The following is a 19,415-nucleotide window of genomic DNA, read 5'->3' as shown; positions in this document are numbered from 1 at the left end:
GTTTCACAGTGAAGTTTCAGTGAGCCCATGTGTTTGATTTCCTGTTTGTTTGTAACGAGCGGATCTAACACTGTGTGAGAAATAGAGCCGTTAAATCTCTCTCGTGAACTGAAGGGATTCCTTACATTTACTTTAGTTGGTCTTAAAAAGGTCTTTAAAAAGTCTTTAGATTCATTTAATCCAAAATCGGAGAACAAATGGGTGGGACGTAATTTAGCGCTAAATCTGGCCAAAACTGAGGTGTTTTGGGGTTCGTTTCAGTGGTTAGGAACAGCTCAACAGGGGGGAAATTTCAGGAAAAGTTCTTACCGGCTGCTAAACTCCTTCTTACTGCCTTTGGCCAAGTCATCAGTAGCTGTGACCTGTAGCTCCACCTACTTTGAGAGCAACGGCTCAGTCAGTTATGTCATAAATGCAAAAGGTAAACATTACAAATTACACATTATCTACTGCATACATAGTACTTTACCCCTACGCTGTTTCTTATTAAAACCTTCATTTGAAGAAAAAAGTTGGTTGTAGCTACATCTTCTGCCACCAGACGGCATCCAGACCTGGAGTTATGCAACGGCATAAGTCATATCACGCTGAAATCTGTCTGACAGGAGTCTTGGGTCTTCCCTGAGGAACTACAGTTGCCATGACGTTTCCGTCGTAATTCCAAAAAGAGCCCGATGGTTGATGTAGATGATTTGAGTTGCCTTTGACTTATTTTAAAGTGTTTTTCTGCAGCATTCCTCCAGTGAGAGCTGTTGAATGTTTGTCCTCAGGGAGTTGTGATGTACTGAAATTGTGTTGGACTGTTCCAGATGTTTGGCCGGAGAATCAGGGCAGCGGGGGCGGTATTGCACTCGCACTATCGCACCGTTTTCATGAAAAGAGTTACATTTACATTTACATTTATTCATTTGGCAGACGCTTTTATCCAAAGCGACTTACAAAAGAGTTAAGCCGGAAGGCAAAGCTCTCGATCTACCGGTCAATTTTCATTCCTACCCTCACCTATGGTCATGAAGGTTGGGTCATGACCGAAAGAACTAGGTCGCGTGTACAAGCGGCCGAAATGGGCTTCCTCAGAAGGGTGGCGGGCTTCTCCCTTAGAGATAGGGTGAGGAGCTCAGTCATCCGTGAGGAGTTCGGAGGAGAGCCGCTGATCCTTTGCGTTGAAAGGAGTCAGTTGAGGTGGTTTGTGCATCTGGTAAGGATGCCCCCTGGCCGCCTCCCTAGGGAGGTGTTTCAGGCACGTCCAGCGGGGAGGAGGCCTCGGGGAAGACCCAGGATTAGGTGGAGAGATTACATCTCCACACTGGCCTGGGAATGCCTCGGGGTCCCCCAGTCAGAGCTGGTTAATGTGGCTCGGGATAGGGAAGTTTGGGGGCCCCTGCTGGAGCAGCTGCCCCTGCGACCCGACTTCGGATAAGCGGTTGAAGATGGATGGATGTTCCAGACGTTTGCATCTGTTGGCTGTTGCTTTGCTCTTCCAGGAAAATTCAATCCTAGCATGCGCTGGGAAATGCTCAAAACTTTGCACCCCTCCCAGGGAACATCTGTGGCGTCTGGCGCACTTTCAAACGCCGCATTTCTTGCATCTCCACACAGCTGACCTTGTGGATTTGTTGCGTTATTGTAGCTTACTCTTATTTTGGAGTCCTTTCTGTTCCTAGATGTTTCTCTTCAAATTCCTTCGGAGAAATATAATGTACACAAATGAGTCATTAAAAGGGAAGAGCTGTAAAATGAACGTGGACAGCATAGCTCGGATCACAAGTTCTGGAAAGGATGTTTGAGTTCACATATTTTCTGAATCTCAAAAAGTCTTGCTTTGCTTCCCATTTAACCTCGAAAGGTTGTACGAAGCTTAAATTGTCAACCTTGTTACAACGCTTTTGTATAGTATGTGTGTGTATGTGCGTGTGTGTGCATGTGTGTGTATGTGTGTATGTGTGTGTATGTGCGTGTGTGTATGTGTGTGTGCGTGTGTGTGCATGTGTGTGTATGTGTGTGTATGTGTGTGTATGTGCGTGTGTGTGCATGTGTGTGTATGTGTGTGTATGTGCGTGTGTGTATGTGTGTGTATGTGCGTGTGTGTGTGTATGTGTTTGTATGTGTGTGTATGTGTGTGTATGTGTGTGTATATGTGTGTATGTGTGTGTGTTTTAGCAGCTCTTGTTCTGTGTGTGTTGTTCAGGGTCCAGTCGGGCTGATCGGAATAACAGGAGTGATCGGACAACCTGGCGAAAAGGTAAAATCGCTTCATGAAACATCATGATTTTGTTATGATTAAATACATTAACATGCAGTGAAACCTGAATTAAGATGACTAGCAAACTGTGTGCATGTGTGTGTGTTTGTTTAATTGTGTGTGTGTGTACAGGGTGATCGTGGTCCTCTTGGTCCTCTGGGTCCTCCTGGAGAGAAAGGTTCAACGGTAACAGCTTATTTCGCATTAATAAACAAACAAATCATTAAAATCAGCATATGTGTAAATGCAAACAAGTAATCACTTAAAAGTGCTTTACATAGTATGGGGGGAGTCTCCTCAACCACCACCAGTATATGATTAGCGGTATATGATTGACAGTATATGATTGACGGTATATGATTGACAGGATATGATTGACGGTGTATGATTGACAGTATATGATTGACGGTATATGATTGACAGGATATGATTGACGGTGTATGATTGACAGTATATGATTGACGGTATATGATTGGCAGGATATGATTGACGGTGTATGATTGACAGTATATGATTGACGGTATATTATTGGCGGGATATGATAGACAGGATATGATTGACGGCGTATGATTGACGGTGTATGATTGGCGGGATATGATAGACGGGATATGATTGACGGTATATGATTGACGGGACATGATTGACGGCGTATGATTGACGGCGTATGATTGACGGTATATGATTGACGGTGTATGATTGACGGTATATGATTGGCGGTATATGATTGACGGCGTATGATTGTCGGTGTATTATTGACGGCGTATGATTGACGGCATATGATTGACGGTATATGATTGGCGGGATATGATAGACGGTATATGATTGGCGGGATATGATTGGCGGGATATGATTGACGGTATATGATTGGCGGGATATGATAGACGGTATATGATTGACGGTATATGATTGATGGTATGTGATAGACGGGATATGATAGACGGTATATGATTGACGGTATGTGATAGACAGGATATGATTGGCGGGATATGATTGACGGGATATGATTGGTGGGATATGATTGACGGGATATGATTGACAGTATATGATTGGTGGTATATGATTGGCGGGATATGATAGATGGGATATGATAGACGAGATATGATTGGCGGGATATGATTGGCATGATATGATTGGCGGGATATGATTGACGGTATATGATTGGCGGGATATGATTGGCGGGATATGATTGCCGGGATGTGATAGACGGGATATGATTGGCGGGATATGATTGGCGGGATATGATTGACGATATATGATTGGCGGGATATGATTGGCGGGATATGATTGGCGGGATATGATTGACGATATATGATTGGCGGGATATGATTGACGATATATGATTGGCGGGATATGATTGGCGGGATATGTAAACATACACATCCATATTTATTTCCTAATGAGTATCTTTGTCTATTTTTATGTGTAAGGGTTATCCAGGTCTTCCAGGGGGTCCAGGGGATTTCGGCCCGCAAGGCCCACCAGTAAGTTTACCAATAATACTTTGTTTGTTTCTACCTTGCAAAATTAATTTGAAGTTATTGTCAAAATCAAATGATTTAGTAAAAATGTCCATGATATCATAATGTTTTTGGGAATATGAAACTGTAAAACAATTCTAACACATCGTGCAAATCTTTCATTAACATGAACAGAATACATTTGTGTAAGAACATTCTTATGTAAATTGTCACATCATGCAAACTGTTTGATTGGCGGTAAATGTGCACATACACATACTTATACATATTTGTTTCCTAATAATCATCTTTGTCTTGTTTTCCAGTAAAAAAGACAAAAACATTATTATGTGGTATACAATGACATCACTACAGTAATTTTTTGTAAGAGATGCTTGTTGTTTTCCTCCTTTCATCAGTTCATATGAAATACATGCGAACAGGCCTGTCAGTTAGACTTTGAGTAGTGAATGGGGAATTGAAATCACATGATCGGACCAATAATAATACATTTCACAGAAATAATGATTACGTCACATATATGAAGTGTGTTTCTGCAGAGTTTGTGTCATTCCTGATGAATGAAATAAAGCCGTGATTTATGTGTAGATATCTTCAATGATTTGGAAACTGCTTGAAGGAACAGTTCACCTAAAACTCAATTCTGCACACGGCACAAAAGGGCCAACACCATATATTACTCCACTTGTGAACCCTCCCTTTAAAACAATAGTTATTTGTCAATGTCAGATATATTTTTTACTGTCTCTCTGTCTCTTTCTCAAGGGTCCACCAGGGCCGAGGGGAGCAGCAGGCGTTCCAGGGCTGAAAGGGCAACGGGTAAGTGATGTCATTAATGATGTCACTAATTAGCGCAGGTGAAAGGTTGATTGACAGCAGATTTGGAGACATTTGATTGGCAGCAGATTTGGAGACATTTGATTGACAGCAGATTTGGAGACATTTGATTGGCAGCAGATTTGGAGACATTTGATTGACAGCAGATTTGGAGACATTTGATTGACAGCAGATTTGGAGACATTTGATTGACAGCAGATTTGGAGACATTTGATTGGCAGACACATTTGATTGACAGCAGATTTGGAGACATTTGATTGGCAGGAACATTTGATTGACAGCAGATTTGGAGACATTTGATTGGCAGACACATTTGATTGACAGCAGATTTGGAGACATTTGATTGGCAGACACATTTGATTGACAGCAGATTTGGAGACATTTGATTGGCAGGAACATTTGATTGACAGCAGATTTGGAGACATTTGATTGGCAGACACATTTGATTGACAGCAGATTTGGAGACATTTGATTGGCAGGAACATTTGATTGACAGCAGATTTGGAGACATTTGATTGGCAGACACATTTGATTGACAGCAGATTTGGAGACATTTGATTGGCAGACACATTTGATTGACAGCAGATCTGGAGACATTTGATTGGCAGGAACATTTGATTGACAGCAGATTTGGAGACATTTGATTGGCAGACACATTTGATTGACAGCAGATTTGGAGACATTTGATTGGCAGACACATTTGATTGACAGCAGATTTGGAGACATTTGATTGGCAGACACATTTGATTGACAGCAGATTTGGAGATATTTGATTGGCAGGAACATTTGATTGACAGCAGATTTGGAGACATTTGATTGGCAGACACATTTGATTGACAGCAGATTTGGAGACATTTGATTGGCAGACACATTTGATTGACAGCAGATTTGGAGACATTTGATTGGCAGACACATTTGATTGACAGCAGATTTGGAGACATTTGATTGGCAGGAACATTTGATTGACAGCAGATTTGGAGACATTTGATTGGCAGGAACATTTGATTGACAGCAGATTTGGAGACATATGATTGACAGCAGATTTGGAGACATATGATTGGCAGGAACATTTGATTGACAGCAGATTTGGAGACATTTGATTGACAGTAGATTTGGAGACATTTGATTGACAGCAGATTTGGAGACATTTGATTGACAGCAGATTTGGAGACATTTGATTGGCAGGAACATTTGATTGACTGCAGATTTGGAGACATTTGATTGGCAGACACATTTGATTGACAGCAGATTTGGAGACATTTGATTGGCAGACACATTTGATTGACAGCAGATTTGGAGACATTTGATTGGCAGGAACATTTGATTGACAGCAGATTTGGAGACATTTGATTGGCAGGAACATTTGATTGACAGCAGATTTGGAGACATTTGATTGACAGCAGATTTGGAGACATTTGATTGGCAGCAGATTTGGAGACATTTGATTGACAGTAGATTTGGAGACATTTGATTGACAGCAGATTTGGAGACATTTGATTGGCAGCAGATTTGGAGACATTTGATTGACAGCAGATTTGGAGACATTTGATTGGCAGCAGATTTGGAGACATTTGATTGGCAGCAGATTTGGAGACATTTGATTGGCAGCAGATTTGGAGACATTTGATTGACAGTAGATTTGGAGACATTTGATTGACAGCAGATTTGGAGACATTTGATTGGCAGCAGATTTGGAGACATTTGATTGACAGTAGATTTGGAGACATTTGATTGGCAGCAGATTTGGAGACATTTGATTGGCAGGAACATTTGATTGACAGTAGATTTGGAGACATTTGATTGACAGCAGATTTGGAGACATTTGATTGGCAGCAGATTTGGAGACATTTGATTGACAGCAGATTTGGAGACATTTGATTGGCAGGAACATTTGATTGACAGTAGATTTGGAGACATTTGATTGACAGCAGATTTGGAGACATTTGATTGGCAGCAGATTTGGAGACATTTGATTGACAGTAGATTTGGAGACATTTGATTGACAGCAGATTTGGAGACATTTGATTGGCAGGAACATTTGATTGACAGTAGATTTGGAGACATTTGATTGACAGCAGATTTGGAGACATTTGATTGGCAGCAGATTTGGAGACATTTGATTGACAGTAGATTTGGAGACATTTGATTGACAGCAGATTTGGAGACATTTGATTGACAGTAGATTTGGAGACATTTGATTGGCAGGAACATTTGATTGACAGCAGATTTGGAGACATTTGATTGACAGTAGATTTGGAGACATTTGATTGGCAGGAACATTTGATTGACAGCAGATTTGGAGACATTTGATTGACAGTAGATTTGGAGACATTTGATTGACAGCAGATTTGGAGACATTTGATTGGCAGGAACATTTGATTGACAGCAGATTTGGAGACATTTGATTGACAGTAGATTTGGAGACATTTGATTGACAGCAGATTTGGAGACATTTGATTGGCAGGAACATTTGATTGACAGCAGATTTGGAGACATTTGATTGACAGCAGATTTGGAGACATTTGATTGACAGCAGATTTGGAGACATTTGATTGACAGCAGATTTGGAGACATTTGATTGACAGTAGATTTGGAGACATTTGATTGACAGTAGATTTGGAGACATTTGATTGGCAGGAACATTTGATTGACAGTAGATTTGGAGACATTTGATTGACAGCAGATTTGGAGACATTTGATTGGCAGGAACATTTGATTGACAGTAGATTTGGAGACATTTGATTGACAGTAGATTTGGAGACATTTGATTGACAGCAGATTTGGAGACATTTGATTGACAGCAGATTTGGAGACATTTGATTGGCAGGAACATTTGATTGACAGTAGATTTGGAGACATTTGATTGACAGTAGATTTGGAGACATTTGATTGACAGCAGATTTGGAGACATTTGATTGGCAGGAACATTTGATTGACAGTAGATTTGGAGACATTTGATTGACAGCAGATTTGGAGACATTTGATTGACAGCAGATTTGGAGACATTTGATTGACAGTAGATTTGGAGACATTTGATTGGCAGGAACATTTGATTGACAGCAGATTTGGAGACATTTGATTGACAGTAGATTTGGAAACATTTGATTGGCAGGAACATTTGATTGACAGTAGATTTGGAGACATTTGATTGACAGCAGATTTGGAGACATTTGATTGACAGCAGATTTGGAGACATTTGATTGACAGCAGATTTGGAGACATTTGATTGGCAGGAACATTTGATTGACAGTAGATTTGGAGACATTTGATTGACAGTAGATTTGGAGACATTTGATTGACAGCAGATTTGGAGACATTTGATTGACAGCAGATTTGGAGACATTTGATTGACAGTAGATTTGGAGACATTTGATTGACAGCAGATTTGGAGACATTTGATTGGCAGGAACATTTGATTGACAGTAGATTTGGAGACATTTGATTGACAGCAGATTTGGAGACATTTGATTGGCAGGAACATTTGATTGACAGTAGATTTGGAGACATTTGATTGACAGTAGATTTGGAGACATTTGATTGACAGTAGATTTGGAGACATTTGATTGACAGCAGATTTGGAGACATTTGATTGACAGTAGATTTGGAGACATTTGATTGACAGCAGATTTGGAGACATTTGATTAGCAGGAACATTTGATTGACAGTAGATTTGGAGACATTTGATTGACAGCAGATTTGGAGACATTTGATTGGCAGGAACATTTGATTGACAGTAGATTTGGAGACATTTGATTGACAGCAGATTTGGAGACATTTGATTGGCAGGAACATTTGATTGACAGCAGATTTGGAGACATTTGATTGACAGCAGATTTGGAGACATTTGATTGGCAGGAACATTTGATTGACAGTAGATTTGGAGACATTTCATTGACAGCAGATTTGGAGACATTTGATTAGCAGGAACATTTGATTGACAGTAGATTTGGAGACATTTGATTGACAGCAGATTTGGAGACATTTGATTGGCAGGAACATTTGATTGACAGCAGATTTGGAGACATTTGATTGACAGCAGATTTGGAGACATTTGATTGGCAGACACATTTGATTGACAGTAGATTTGGAGACATTTGATTGGCAGGAACATTTGATTGACAGTAGATTTGGAGACATTTGATTGGCAGGAACATTTGATTGACAGTAGATTTGGAGACATTTGATTGGCAGGAACATTTGATTGACAGTAGATTTGGAGACATTTGATTGACAGCAGATTTGGAGACATTTGATTGACAGCAGATTTGGAGACATTTGATTGGCAGACACATTTGATTGACAGCAGATTTGGAGACATTTGATTGACAGCAGATTTGGAGACATTTGATTGGCAGACACATTTGATTGACTGTAGAATTGGAGCGATTCGATTGGTGGAAATCACTGACAGTTGATTATAGGTAATTGGTTTTGATTGTAATAATTGTATTAACGCCTGAGATTAAACCCATTTATTTATAAAGTTGGGAATGTCATTGCTGGTTGTCCAGTGTGATACTTTAAGATTTGGGGAGGGGGCCTCTGAGGTCACACTTTGGGGCTGAGAATTGAAGGGTAACAGTCTATGGTCGACATCTCTGAAATGTTCAACAACTCCCATCTGCAAAATAAACCACAAGGACCTCTAGTGGTCAGAGTGAATATGACACCCCAGACGGCCACATTTAAACTCCTGTGTCTGTGCTTTATTCATCTCAGTCATCGTTGTGTTTGGTCTGCCGTGGGGCATCTCTGCTCTACTGGATCATTGATCAACTATCTGGACTGATTATAAGAGAGAGCTCATGATGAAAAAGAGTTTAATGGCTTCATTCACACAGAGGCATCACAGGAGATTTCTGTCATTCAAGTGTCAACATCTCAAATTCTGTGCTGGAAATGACAAATTAAACGTTCCTCAAATAAAGGATCGGAATCATTTGTCTTGCTATGGCTAATTTCATTGCTAACATTTGATGTTTCCTTAATACACGCAATAACTTATTGCGCAATTTGGCAGAATGACAGCGTGATTGATAGACATCTTCTGCTCACAGATGATATTTCCCTTGATTTGTCTCATATTTCATCTATTTGTCCACTTGGTTGACCAGTACACACATTAGAGGCAAATTGTTTGGTGTGTGGAAATGACCCAAAACATTATTTTAGCCTATTTTTAAGATTTAAGCATTTCAGTAAAGAAATCCACACGAATGAATAGAGTGGAGTCTCCACACGCACTAGGTCTCCGCGGTAACATGCTCAACAAATCATGTGATAAGATGCGCGGATTGACAGTCTCAGACGCGGAGGCAACTGAGATTCGTCCTCCGCCACCCGGATTGAGGCGAGTCACTACGCCACTGCGAGGACTTAGTGCGCATTGGGAATTGGGGTTACAGATTGGGAAGAAAAGGTGGGGGGGCTCTGAACTCACTATTAGAATTTCACTTACTGCATCTGTCCCGTCATTTCCATGTGTTTCTATGTTTTAGGGCCCGAGAGGAGCTGATGGACCGACAGGAGAAGAAGGTCCTGTGGGCATGAAGGTACCAGCAACACTCACAGTTCACACTCATTATTGTCACACACTCCAGCATCTCGTAGAGCACGCACGGCACATGTTTGACACTTTTGTGGTTTGTGCAGGGTAAGAGAGGATCTCCAGGGAAGAAAGGAGCTCCAGGGTTCATTGTAAGCACTTTTAAACACATTTACTTGAAGTGTTGTGTGTATAGCTGTAGTTTGGGGACAGTATTGTCTAAATTGGACATAAACTCCCATTGGGGACATTCGGGAGCAGATTGGAAACCTGACTCTTAAGCCCAGTAGTGGGCAATCAGCACAACTCCAGCTGTACAAGTAGCACGCCTTGTCAAACCATCAAGCAGCAGGAAGCCCAGCCTTCCACAGATGCGTTTTTTGGGTTGCCAACCATCCCATATAATACAGAATCGCCCTGTATTTAAGCAAACAAAATTGCGATCTGTTAAGGTTAAGGTTAGGATAATTGCAGCCCATTTGGCTCGTTTCGCTGCGGACCCACTGGCCCGCTCAGTTCTGCTGATGGCCCCGAAGTGACATCTGTGACATCAAAGACATCTGAACTGAGCACAACAGAACACACGAATCTCGGGACGCATTTTTCAAGTTTCAATCTGATTAACATCATCCTAATAACTCAGCGCTCATGACTAGAGACGCTTAAAACTAGTGAGACGCAGCGCAACTGAAGGGAGCCCAATTTGGAACGCCCAATTCCCAATGTGCTCTATGTCCTCGTGGTGGCGTAGTGACTCAATCTGGGTGGCGGAGGACGAATCCCAGTTGCCTCCACGACTGAGACCGCCAATCATCGCATCTTATCACGTGACTTGTTGAGCGCGTCACCATGGAGACCTAGTGCGTGTGGAAGCTTCATGCTATTCTCCGCGGCATCCACACACAACTCACCACACGCCCCACCGAGAACGAGAACCACATTATAGCGACCACGAGGAGGTTACCCCATGTGACTCCACCCTCCCTAGCAACCGGGCCAATTTGGTTGCTAAGGAGACCTGACTGGAGTCACTCGCGGGGGGAGTAAGTCAATAATAGGGCGTTATATCTGTTGCCACAATACATACGTATAGAATGAAAGATATTTGAATTGTTTGAATCGTAATATTTATTTAATTTATCATTATTTTTATTATTATATTCTAAATGTCCTTTTTTAAGGGGCCATTCACAGTAAATATTGATATGCATTGAATTCGATTACATGTTTAATCATTTGAACTCCCTAAAATAAAGTTGAAATAGTTTTATTGATTATCAAACACAAGCCTGATATTGGACCCATAATTCTGCTGGGGTTTCATGTTTTTGGGGTCAAAGGTTAATGCTCTTCAGATATTTGATGTCATATTTAAGTGTGTTTGTAGGGTCAAGCTGGTGGTCCAGGGAAGAGAGGAGCAGCAGGACCCTCAGTAAGTTTACATTACTTACATACACGTGAATGCTAACGTCCACACAACACTTATTTAAGAAACATCATCTCTGCATCTTAGACTTTATGTCCATTAAACAACACAATGCATAGCATCTGTCTGTCTCGATATATGTCTGTCTGTTTCTCTCACTGTCTGTCTGTCTGTCTGTCTCACTGTCTGTGTCTCTGTCTGTCTGTCTTGATATATGTCTGTCTCACTGTCTTTCTGTGTGTCTGTCTGTCTGTCTCACTCTCTGTGTCTCTGTCTGTCTGTCTGTATCACTGTCTGTCTCACTGTCTGTCTGTCTGTATCTGTAACAGAGACTCAGGTAGGCTGGGATCCATAAGCAGTGTTTTTATTGAAACTCACAGATATATGCAAGCAGTGGTCAAGCAATGGGGAATCAGGGCAAACGTAGGCAGAGCAGGAGCGTTGTGAGGGAAGCAGGATGTTGGGGCAGGCAGCAAGGGCAATCACGAAGAGACAGGCAGGGTTCAGGTAGGCAGGCAGTAAACAATCGTAGACAATAGGGAAAGCAAGGTCGGTAGGCAGATAATCAAACAGGAATGGTAGTAGAACGCTCAGTAGTGTAGCCGGAACAAACAAGACTTCGCCCCGAGTGTGTGACTGTGTGTAGCTTAAATAGAGGGAGATGAAATGGGGATCAGCTGTGGATTGATAAAGCCCGGTATGTGGGTAATTAGAACTCAGGTGAATCGGATCTCCGGTGGCCGACCGCGGAGGTGCTCTCGAAAGCGTTTGTGACAGTATCACTGTCTGTCTGTCTGTCTCACTGTATGTCTTTCTGTATTTCTGTCTGTCTCTCTGTCTGTCTGTGTTACCCTTTGCCTCTGTGTCTGTCTCAATGTCTGTTTGTCTGTCTGTCTTGATGTCTGTCTGTCTCACTGGCTGTCTGTCTCTCTCTCAATGTCTGTTTGACTGTCTGCATGCCTGTTTCACTCTATGTCTTACTGTCTGTCTGTCTGTCTGCCTGTCTGTCTGTCTCTCTGTCTGTTCGGTCTGTCTATTTTTCTATCTGTCTGTCTCACTGTCTGTCTGCCTTTGTTTCACTGTCTGTCTGCCTGTCTGTCTGTTGCAATGTCTGGCTGTCTGTTTGCCTGTCTCACTGTCTGTCTGCCTGTCTGTCTCACTGCCTGTCTGTCTGCCTCACTGTTTGTCTGTCTGTCTCAATACCTGTCTGTCTCACTGTCTGTCTTACTGTCTATCTGTCTACCTGTCTGTTTTACTGGCTGTCTGTCTCTCTCTCTCAATGTCTGTCTGTCTGTCTGCCTGCCTGTCTCACTGTATGTCTGCCTGTCTTACTGTCTGTCTGCCTGTCTGTCTGTTGCAATGTCTGGCTGTCTGTTTGCCTGTCTCACTGTCTGTCTGCCTGTCTGTCTCACTGCCTGTCTGTCTGCCTCACTGTTTGTCTGTCTGTCTAAATACCTGTCTGTCTCACTGTCTGTCTTACTGTCTATCTGTCTACCTGTCTGTTTTACTGGCTGTCTGTCTCTCTCTCTCTCTCTCAATGTCCATCTGTCTGTCTGTCTCACTGGTTGTCTGTCTCTCGCTCAATGTTTGTCTGTCTCACTGTCTGTTTTTCTATCTGTCTGTCTCACTGTCTGTCGGCCTTTGTTTCACTGTCTGTCTGTCTGCCTGTCTGTCTTTCTGTCTGTCTGTTGCAGTGTCTGGCTGTCTGTTTGCCTGTCTCACTGTCTGTCTGCCTGTCTGTCTGCCTCACTGTTTGTCTGTCTGTCTCAATACCTGTCTGTCTCACTGTCTGTCTTACTGTCTAACTGTCTGCCTGTCTGTTTTACTGGCTGTCTGTCTCTCTCTCTCTCTCAGTGTCTGTCTGTCTGTCTGCCTGCCTGTCTCACTGTATGTCTGCCTACCTGTCTCACTGAATGTCTGCCTGTCTTAATGTCTGTCTGTCTGTCTGTCTGTCTCACTGTCCATCTGTCTGCTTGTCTGTCTGTCTCACTGGCTGTCTGTCGCTCGCTCAATGTTTGTATGTCTCACTGTATGTCTGCCTGCCTGTTTGTCTCACTGTCTGTATGTCTTTATGTCTGTCTGAATTTCTGTCTCACTGTCTGTTTTTCTGTCTGTCTGTTTTTCTATCTGTCTGTCTCACTGTCTGTCTGTCTCACTGTCTGTCTGTCTGTCTCACTGTCTGTCTGTATGTATGTCTCCCTGTTACTGTCTATCGGCCTTTGTTTCACTGTCTGTCTGTCTGTCTGTCTATCTCACTGTTTGTCTGTCTGTCTGTCTGTCTCCCTGTCTGTATGTGTGTCTCCCTGTAATATCTGTATAACCATCAACTTTATAAACTAATTATTAAATTTCTTACAATACAAAGATTCAGTCAGTGGTTAGTAGAGTGTATTCAGGCAGGTTTATAGAGACAGGAAGTGTTTAATTGTTTAGAGTTGTGCTGATGAGGTCACAGCGCCATCTAGTGCTTCAGATGAGAACTCACACAGAGAGGAACAGAACTGAGCATTACCAGCCTGTGTTTGGGGAACAGATTGATATAGCTCAGAAAGCTGTTTGATAACCATGTTCAAAACACCCATCTTCATATCAGTCTTTACCTCCACCGTCCTGACAGTGAGACGGGTGCATGTGTTTCCACTCGGATCACACAAGCTTCCTGTTGCTGTAGCGATACTGACTGATCCGTGAAAAGAAAGACAAAAGATTAACAGAGACGTTAAAAATGAGACGCTTAAAAGCTCATCAGACATGTGTGGACACATGGTCACTGCTGGATATCGTTTCCATGACAATAATAACACAAACTCATTTTTGCTCAAATGCTCTTATTTAAAGGGACAGTGCACCCAAAAATTCATTTACTCACCCTCATGCATCCCAGATGTGTTTGACTTTCTTTCCTTTGCAGAACACAAGATTATAAAAGAATATATCAGCTCTGTTGGTCCATGCAATGCAAGTGAATGGCGACCAGAACTTTGGATCTCCAAAAAGCACATAAAGTCAACATATAAGTAATCCATAAGTCTCAATGTGTTCAGAAGCGATTTGATAGCTGTGGGCAAGAAACAGATCAATATTTAAGTCCTTTTGTACTGTAAATTCTCCTCCCTGCCCAGAAGATGGCGATATGCAAGAAGATTATGAATCGCCGAAAGCATAAAGAAGAAAGTGAAAGTGAATTTGAAGATTTATAATAAAAAAAAATGTCTTAAATAAGGATCTGTTTCTCACCCACACTTATTGTATCTCTTCTGAAGACATGGAATAAACTGCCGGAGTCTTTTGGATTACTTTTATGCTGCCGTTATTTGCTTTTTGGAGCTTTCTGAATGTATTTGTTGTGTTCAGGGTACAGCAGGTCCGTCTGGCAGCGCTGGCGGAAAAGGTCCTCCGGGGGAACCGGTGAGTATTCCAATGCAAAATCCAAATGTTGGTTCTGATAAGGTATTGTGGGATCACTGGCGTGAAAACATCTGACGCATTAGCTGCTTCTCAGGGATGTGAACACCATGAGCATGTGTGTTTTGAAATGATGGGTAATCTCATATCTGTATTTGAATGGTTTTGATTGTTTAGGGACCCAGAGGCCCTCCAGGGGACATGGGACCAGATGGAGAGCAAGGTCACGAGGTATATCCCGAAATACTCTAGAGTTGTTCTGTGTACGATGTAACATCAAAAACCCTAAAACCCAAAACGACTGTAATAATGACAATTTAAACAACTTTACAGCTCAAATAATACACAAGTTTACGAAATTTGGCACCATTGACTTCCATTGTAAGTGCCAAAGAGTCGAAATATTTCTTTGTGGTCATATTTAAATGTGGTCTGCCATATAAACAATAAATAAATGAATAAATGGACATGAAATATTGATTTGAGTTAATAATTGTGAGTTTAACGGGATATGAGAGACATGGGACTAGCACAGATGTGTAGGAAACCAGTTGCCTGGGGAAATAGTCAATTGGCCAAAAACTATTAGAGAAGGTTCCCAATTACACGTATATTGCTGATATGGGTTATTTAGCTCGGTTATGACGGGTTATTTCATTTAGCTCTATTTCCCTGTTTTGGATCTGACATGCGTATCTGTTTTCTTGCCCTTGCGTTCTGATCTTCTCCTCATCCTTTTGTGCATCACAGGGACCTCCGGGACCTGAAGGAGAGCAGGGCCCTGTGGGCGAACCTGGACTCAAGGTGAGACATGCACACCCAAAACTGTTATAGGACTAGTTCACCCCCCAAAAATAAGCTCATTCTGTTCCAAATCCGTATTGTTTTATTTCTTCAGTGAAACACAAAATGAGATATTGAGTGGATCTTTTCTATACAATGAAAGTGGATGTTCGTTATACACTCAAAATGTTTGAGTCTGGTGCAGAGATGTGTGCTGTTACTTGGTTGCTAGGGTAACCCCATCTGGTTACTAGGCAGTTACCCGGGTGACACTTATCAAGGCTCCTTGCCATCCTGAGTGAAATAAGTCAACCTGGATGTCTCTACGATTTTCTGGTGCAGAGATGTGTGTTGTTACTTGGTTGCTAGGGTAACCCCATCTGGTTGCTAGGCAGTTACCAGGGCATCATTTATCAAGGCTCCTTGCCATACTGAGTGAAATAAGTCAACCTGGAAGTCTCTACGAGTTTCTGGTGCAGAGATGTGTGTTGTTACTTGGTTGCTAGGGTAACCCCATCTAGTTGCTAGGCAGTTACCAGGGTGTCATTTATCAAGGCTCCTTGCCATACTGAGTGAAATAAGTCAACCTGGAAGTCTCTACGATTTTCTGGTGCAGAGATATGTGTTTTGATACTTGGTTGCTAGGGTAACCCCATCTGGTTACTAGGCAGTTACCCGGGTGACACTTTTCAAGGCTCCTTGCCATCCTGAGTGAAATAAGTCAACCTGGAAGTCTCTACGATTTTCTGGTGCAGAGATGTGTGTTGTTACTTGGTTGCTAGGGTAACCCCATCTGGTTTCTAGGCAGTTACCAGGGCATCATTTATCAAGGCTCCTTGCTATACTGAGTGCAATAAGTCAACCTGGAAGTCTCTACGAGTTTCTGGTGCAGAGATGTGTGTTGTTACTTGGTTGCTAGGGTAACCCCATCTGGTTGCTAGGCAGTTACCAGGGTGTCATTTATCAAGGCTCCTTGCCATCCTGAGTGAAATAAGTCAACCTGGAAGTCTCTACGATTTTCTGGTGCAGAGATGTGTGATTTGATACTTGGTTGCTAGGGTAACCCCATCTAGTTGCTAGGCAGTTACCAGGGTAAAAATATTTTTTGAGTGTACCGTCAAGCCCCATGAAAGTAGCAGACAATTTTTATTATAAATAAATAATAGAATAATCCAAGTCTTTCAAAGTCTTTATACAGACCCAAATTTAAGTCGTTATTCACTGAAAATCTTCCCCTCCAATCTTGAATTTAATTTGTGGTCGTGTTTTTAAACGAGCTGCATCATAGTTGGTCATGTGAGTAGTTGGACACACAAGAACAAATTTAATTTGGTACCAGGGAAGTCAGTCTGGGCCTGTTCCTCGCACAAATCTATCGTACGATTTTACAAGACTTTCGTCAGAAAGGTCTCACGTTGTGTTTGACGGAAGTACGAATGTCATACAGGTTTGTGACAGCATGGGGGTGAGTAAATGATGACAGAATTTGCTGGCGTTAACTTCACTGTGTCTGTCTCACTCTTTCTTTAGGGTGAAATGGGTTCTGTCGGTGAAGGCGGTGAACAGGGTCAACTGGGCATCAGAGTGAGTCATCGGTACCCATAATGCACCTGTCCAAACCCCACACTTAGACCCCTGTCCAGCTCCAGAGCCAGTGATTGAGTGAAAGTGTATTTTCATTGATTGAACTCTGGGGCTTTAAAACAAAGACACTGACAAACTGGCGTCTCCAGCATGAGAGGCGGGCGCGCTAACAAGGAGGCTAAAGGCTACAGCCCTTAGCGTCAGTCGCTAGTGCACCTCTTGAGGTCAGGAGAGTGAGGTTTTATACACATTGCATCAGCTGGCCGCCATTAAACTTACACGAGTCTCGGTCAGCCGGGGGCAATAAGCACAACTCCAGCTACAAAGGTAACGCTGTACAGGCAAGCCAAATATACTGACAGCACAAGATGAGGACGCGCTCTTGCGTTCAAGCACAGCTGGATGGAGCACAACTCCGAGTGCAGGGATCTCGAGACGTGTTTATCTCATTTTCAGACTACTTTTAACTTGAGACAGTGTCCCAAAAACACTCTTTTTGTCCTGAAATTCACCCATCCTGATGTTGATGTTTGTCTGTCTCAGGGTCCTCCTGGACCGCCTGGAGAAGATGGACATCAGGGGAAGGATGGACCAAAGGTGAGACAATCAGCAGATTCTGGCATCATTTACTCATCCTTACTTTGCGGTTGTGGCTCAGGTGGTAGAGCAGATCAGCCGCTAATCGCAGGGTTGGTGGTTGGATTCCCGGCCCACATGACCCCACATGCCGAAGTGTCCTTGGGCAAGACACTGAACCCCAAGATGCTCCCGATGGCAGGCTAGCGCCTTGCATGCAGCTCTGAATGAATGGGTGAATGGGACGCAGCGTAAAGCACTTTGTAGAAACGCTAAGGTTAAAACAAAGCGCTATATAAGTGCAGACCATTTACCATTTTTGCTCTTGGTTCTCAGGGTGAGCCAGGTACCCGTGGGTCAATGGGAGAAGTTGGGGAAAGGGCTGAGATCGGTGATTCTGGCCCCCCAGGACTTCCTGGAGATCCTGGAAAGAAGGGCTTCCCAGTAAGTGACGGAAGTGATGCAGAATCTAAGTGAAATTTCACATGTCATTTTGTCTTGTGTGCGACGATGGATAATTCAGATTGTTTCTAAGATCGTCTGTTGCAGATTATGTGACGTTAATGCAGAGTTTCCCCATTAGGGACCTGAGGGAAAACAGGGTCTGCCTGGCAACCGCGGTCGCCCAGGAAAGAAGGTAACCAGTCAAAATCTCTCCCTCAGAGGATTTATATCATCAAGCAGCCAATATCCACACCCTGAAACATGCTAAAAACGTGCTAGCATCATGATAACACATGTTAGCATAGCCTAACCAAGTGCTAAAACATGCTAAAAACGTGCTAGCATCGTGCAAACATCGCCTAGCGAAGTGCTAAAACATGCTAAAAACATGTTAGCATCATGCTAACACAAGATAGCGTCGCCTAGTGAAGTGTTAAAACATCCTAAAAACATGCTAGCATCATGCTAACACATGTTAGCATCGCCTAGCGAAGTGCTTAAACATGCTAAAAACGTGCTAGCATCATGTTAACACATGCTAACATCGCTTAGCGAAGTGCAAAAACATGTTAAAAACGTTCTAGCATCATGCTAACACATGTTAACATCACCTATTGAAGTGTTAAAACATGCTAAAAACGTGTTAGTATCATGTTAACACATGCTAACATCGCCTAGCAAAGTGCTAAAACATGCTAAAACTGTGCTAGCATCATGTTAACGCATGTTAGCACAGCCTAACCAAGTGCTAAAACATGCTAAAAATGTGCTAGCATCGTGCTAACACATGCTAACATCGCCTAGCAAAGTATTAAAACATGCTAAAAACATGTTAGCATCATGCTAACACAAGATATCGCCTAGTGAAGTGCTAAAACATGCTAAAAATGTGCTAACATCATGTTAACACATGTTAGCATCGCTTAGCGAAGTGCAAAAACATGCTAAAAACGTGTTAGCATCATGTCAACACATGTTAGCATCGCCTAACAAAGTGCTAAAACATGCTAAAAACGTGCTAGCATCTTGTTAACACATGTTAACATCGCCTATTGAAGTGTTAAAATATGCTAAAAACGTGCTACTATCATGCTA

The 19,415-nt window shown here is 42.4% G+C and overlaps 1 protein-coding gene across 2 annotated transcripts in view; it reads left to right on the top strand.

Moving 5' to 3' along the window:
• LOC127624943 (collagen alpha-1(XXIV) chain-like) overlaps positions 1-19,415 on the top strand; it is a 108,078-nt gene that overhangs the window by 63,980 nt on the left and 24,683 nt on the right. For both annotated transcript variants that reach the window (XM_052099876.1, XM_052099875.1), the window contains 14 exons: positions 2,189-2,242; positions 2,375-2,428; positions 3,670-3,723; positions 4,486-4,539; positions 10,056-10,109; positions 10,210-10,254; positions 11,490-11,534; positions 14,883-14,936; positions 15,111-15,164; positions 15,684-15,737; positions 17,247-17,300; positions 17,844-17,897; positions 18,213-18,320; positions 18,460-18,513. In XM_052099876.1, coding sequence (XP_051955836.1) covers positions 2,189-2,242; positions 2,375-2,428; positions 3,670-3,723; positions 4,486-4,539; positions 10,056-10,109; positions 10,210-10,254; positions 11,490-11,534; positions 14,883-14,936; positions 15,111-15,164; positions 15,684-15,737; positions 17,247-17,300; positions 17,844-17,897; positions 18,213-18,320; positions 18,460-18,513 — 792 coding nt within the window. The remainder of the gene's footprint in view (positions 1-2,188; positions 2,243-2,374; positions 2,429-3,669; positions 3,724-4,485; positions 4,540-10,055; positions 10,110-10,209; positions 10,255-11,489; positions 11,535-14,882; positions 14,937-15,110; positions 15,165-15,683; positions 15,738-17,246; positions 17,301-17,843; positions 17,898-18,212; positions 18,321-18,459; positions 18,514-19,415) is intronic.

The sequence above is a fragment of the Xyrauchen texanus genome, chromosome 31 (genome assembly GCF_025860055.1).
Source record: "Xyrauchen texanus isolate HMW12.3.18 chromosome 31, RBS_HiC_50CHRs, whole genome shotgun sequence".
Taxonomy (NCBI): Eukaryota; Metazoa; Chordata; class Actinopteri; order Cypriniformes; family Catostomidae; genus Xyrauchen; species Xyrauchen texanus.
Note: the sequence above shows the minus strand (reverse complement) of the source record. Positions and strands in the feature narration are given on the sequence as shown.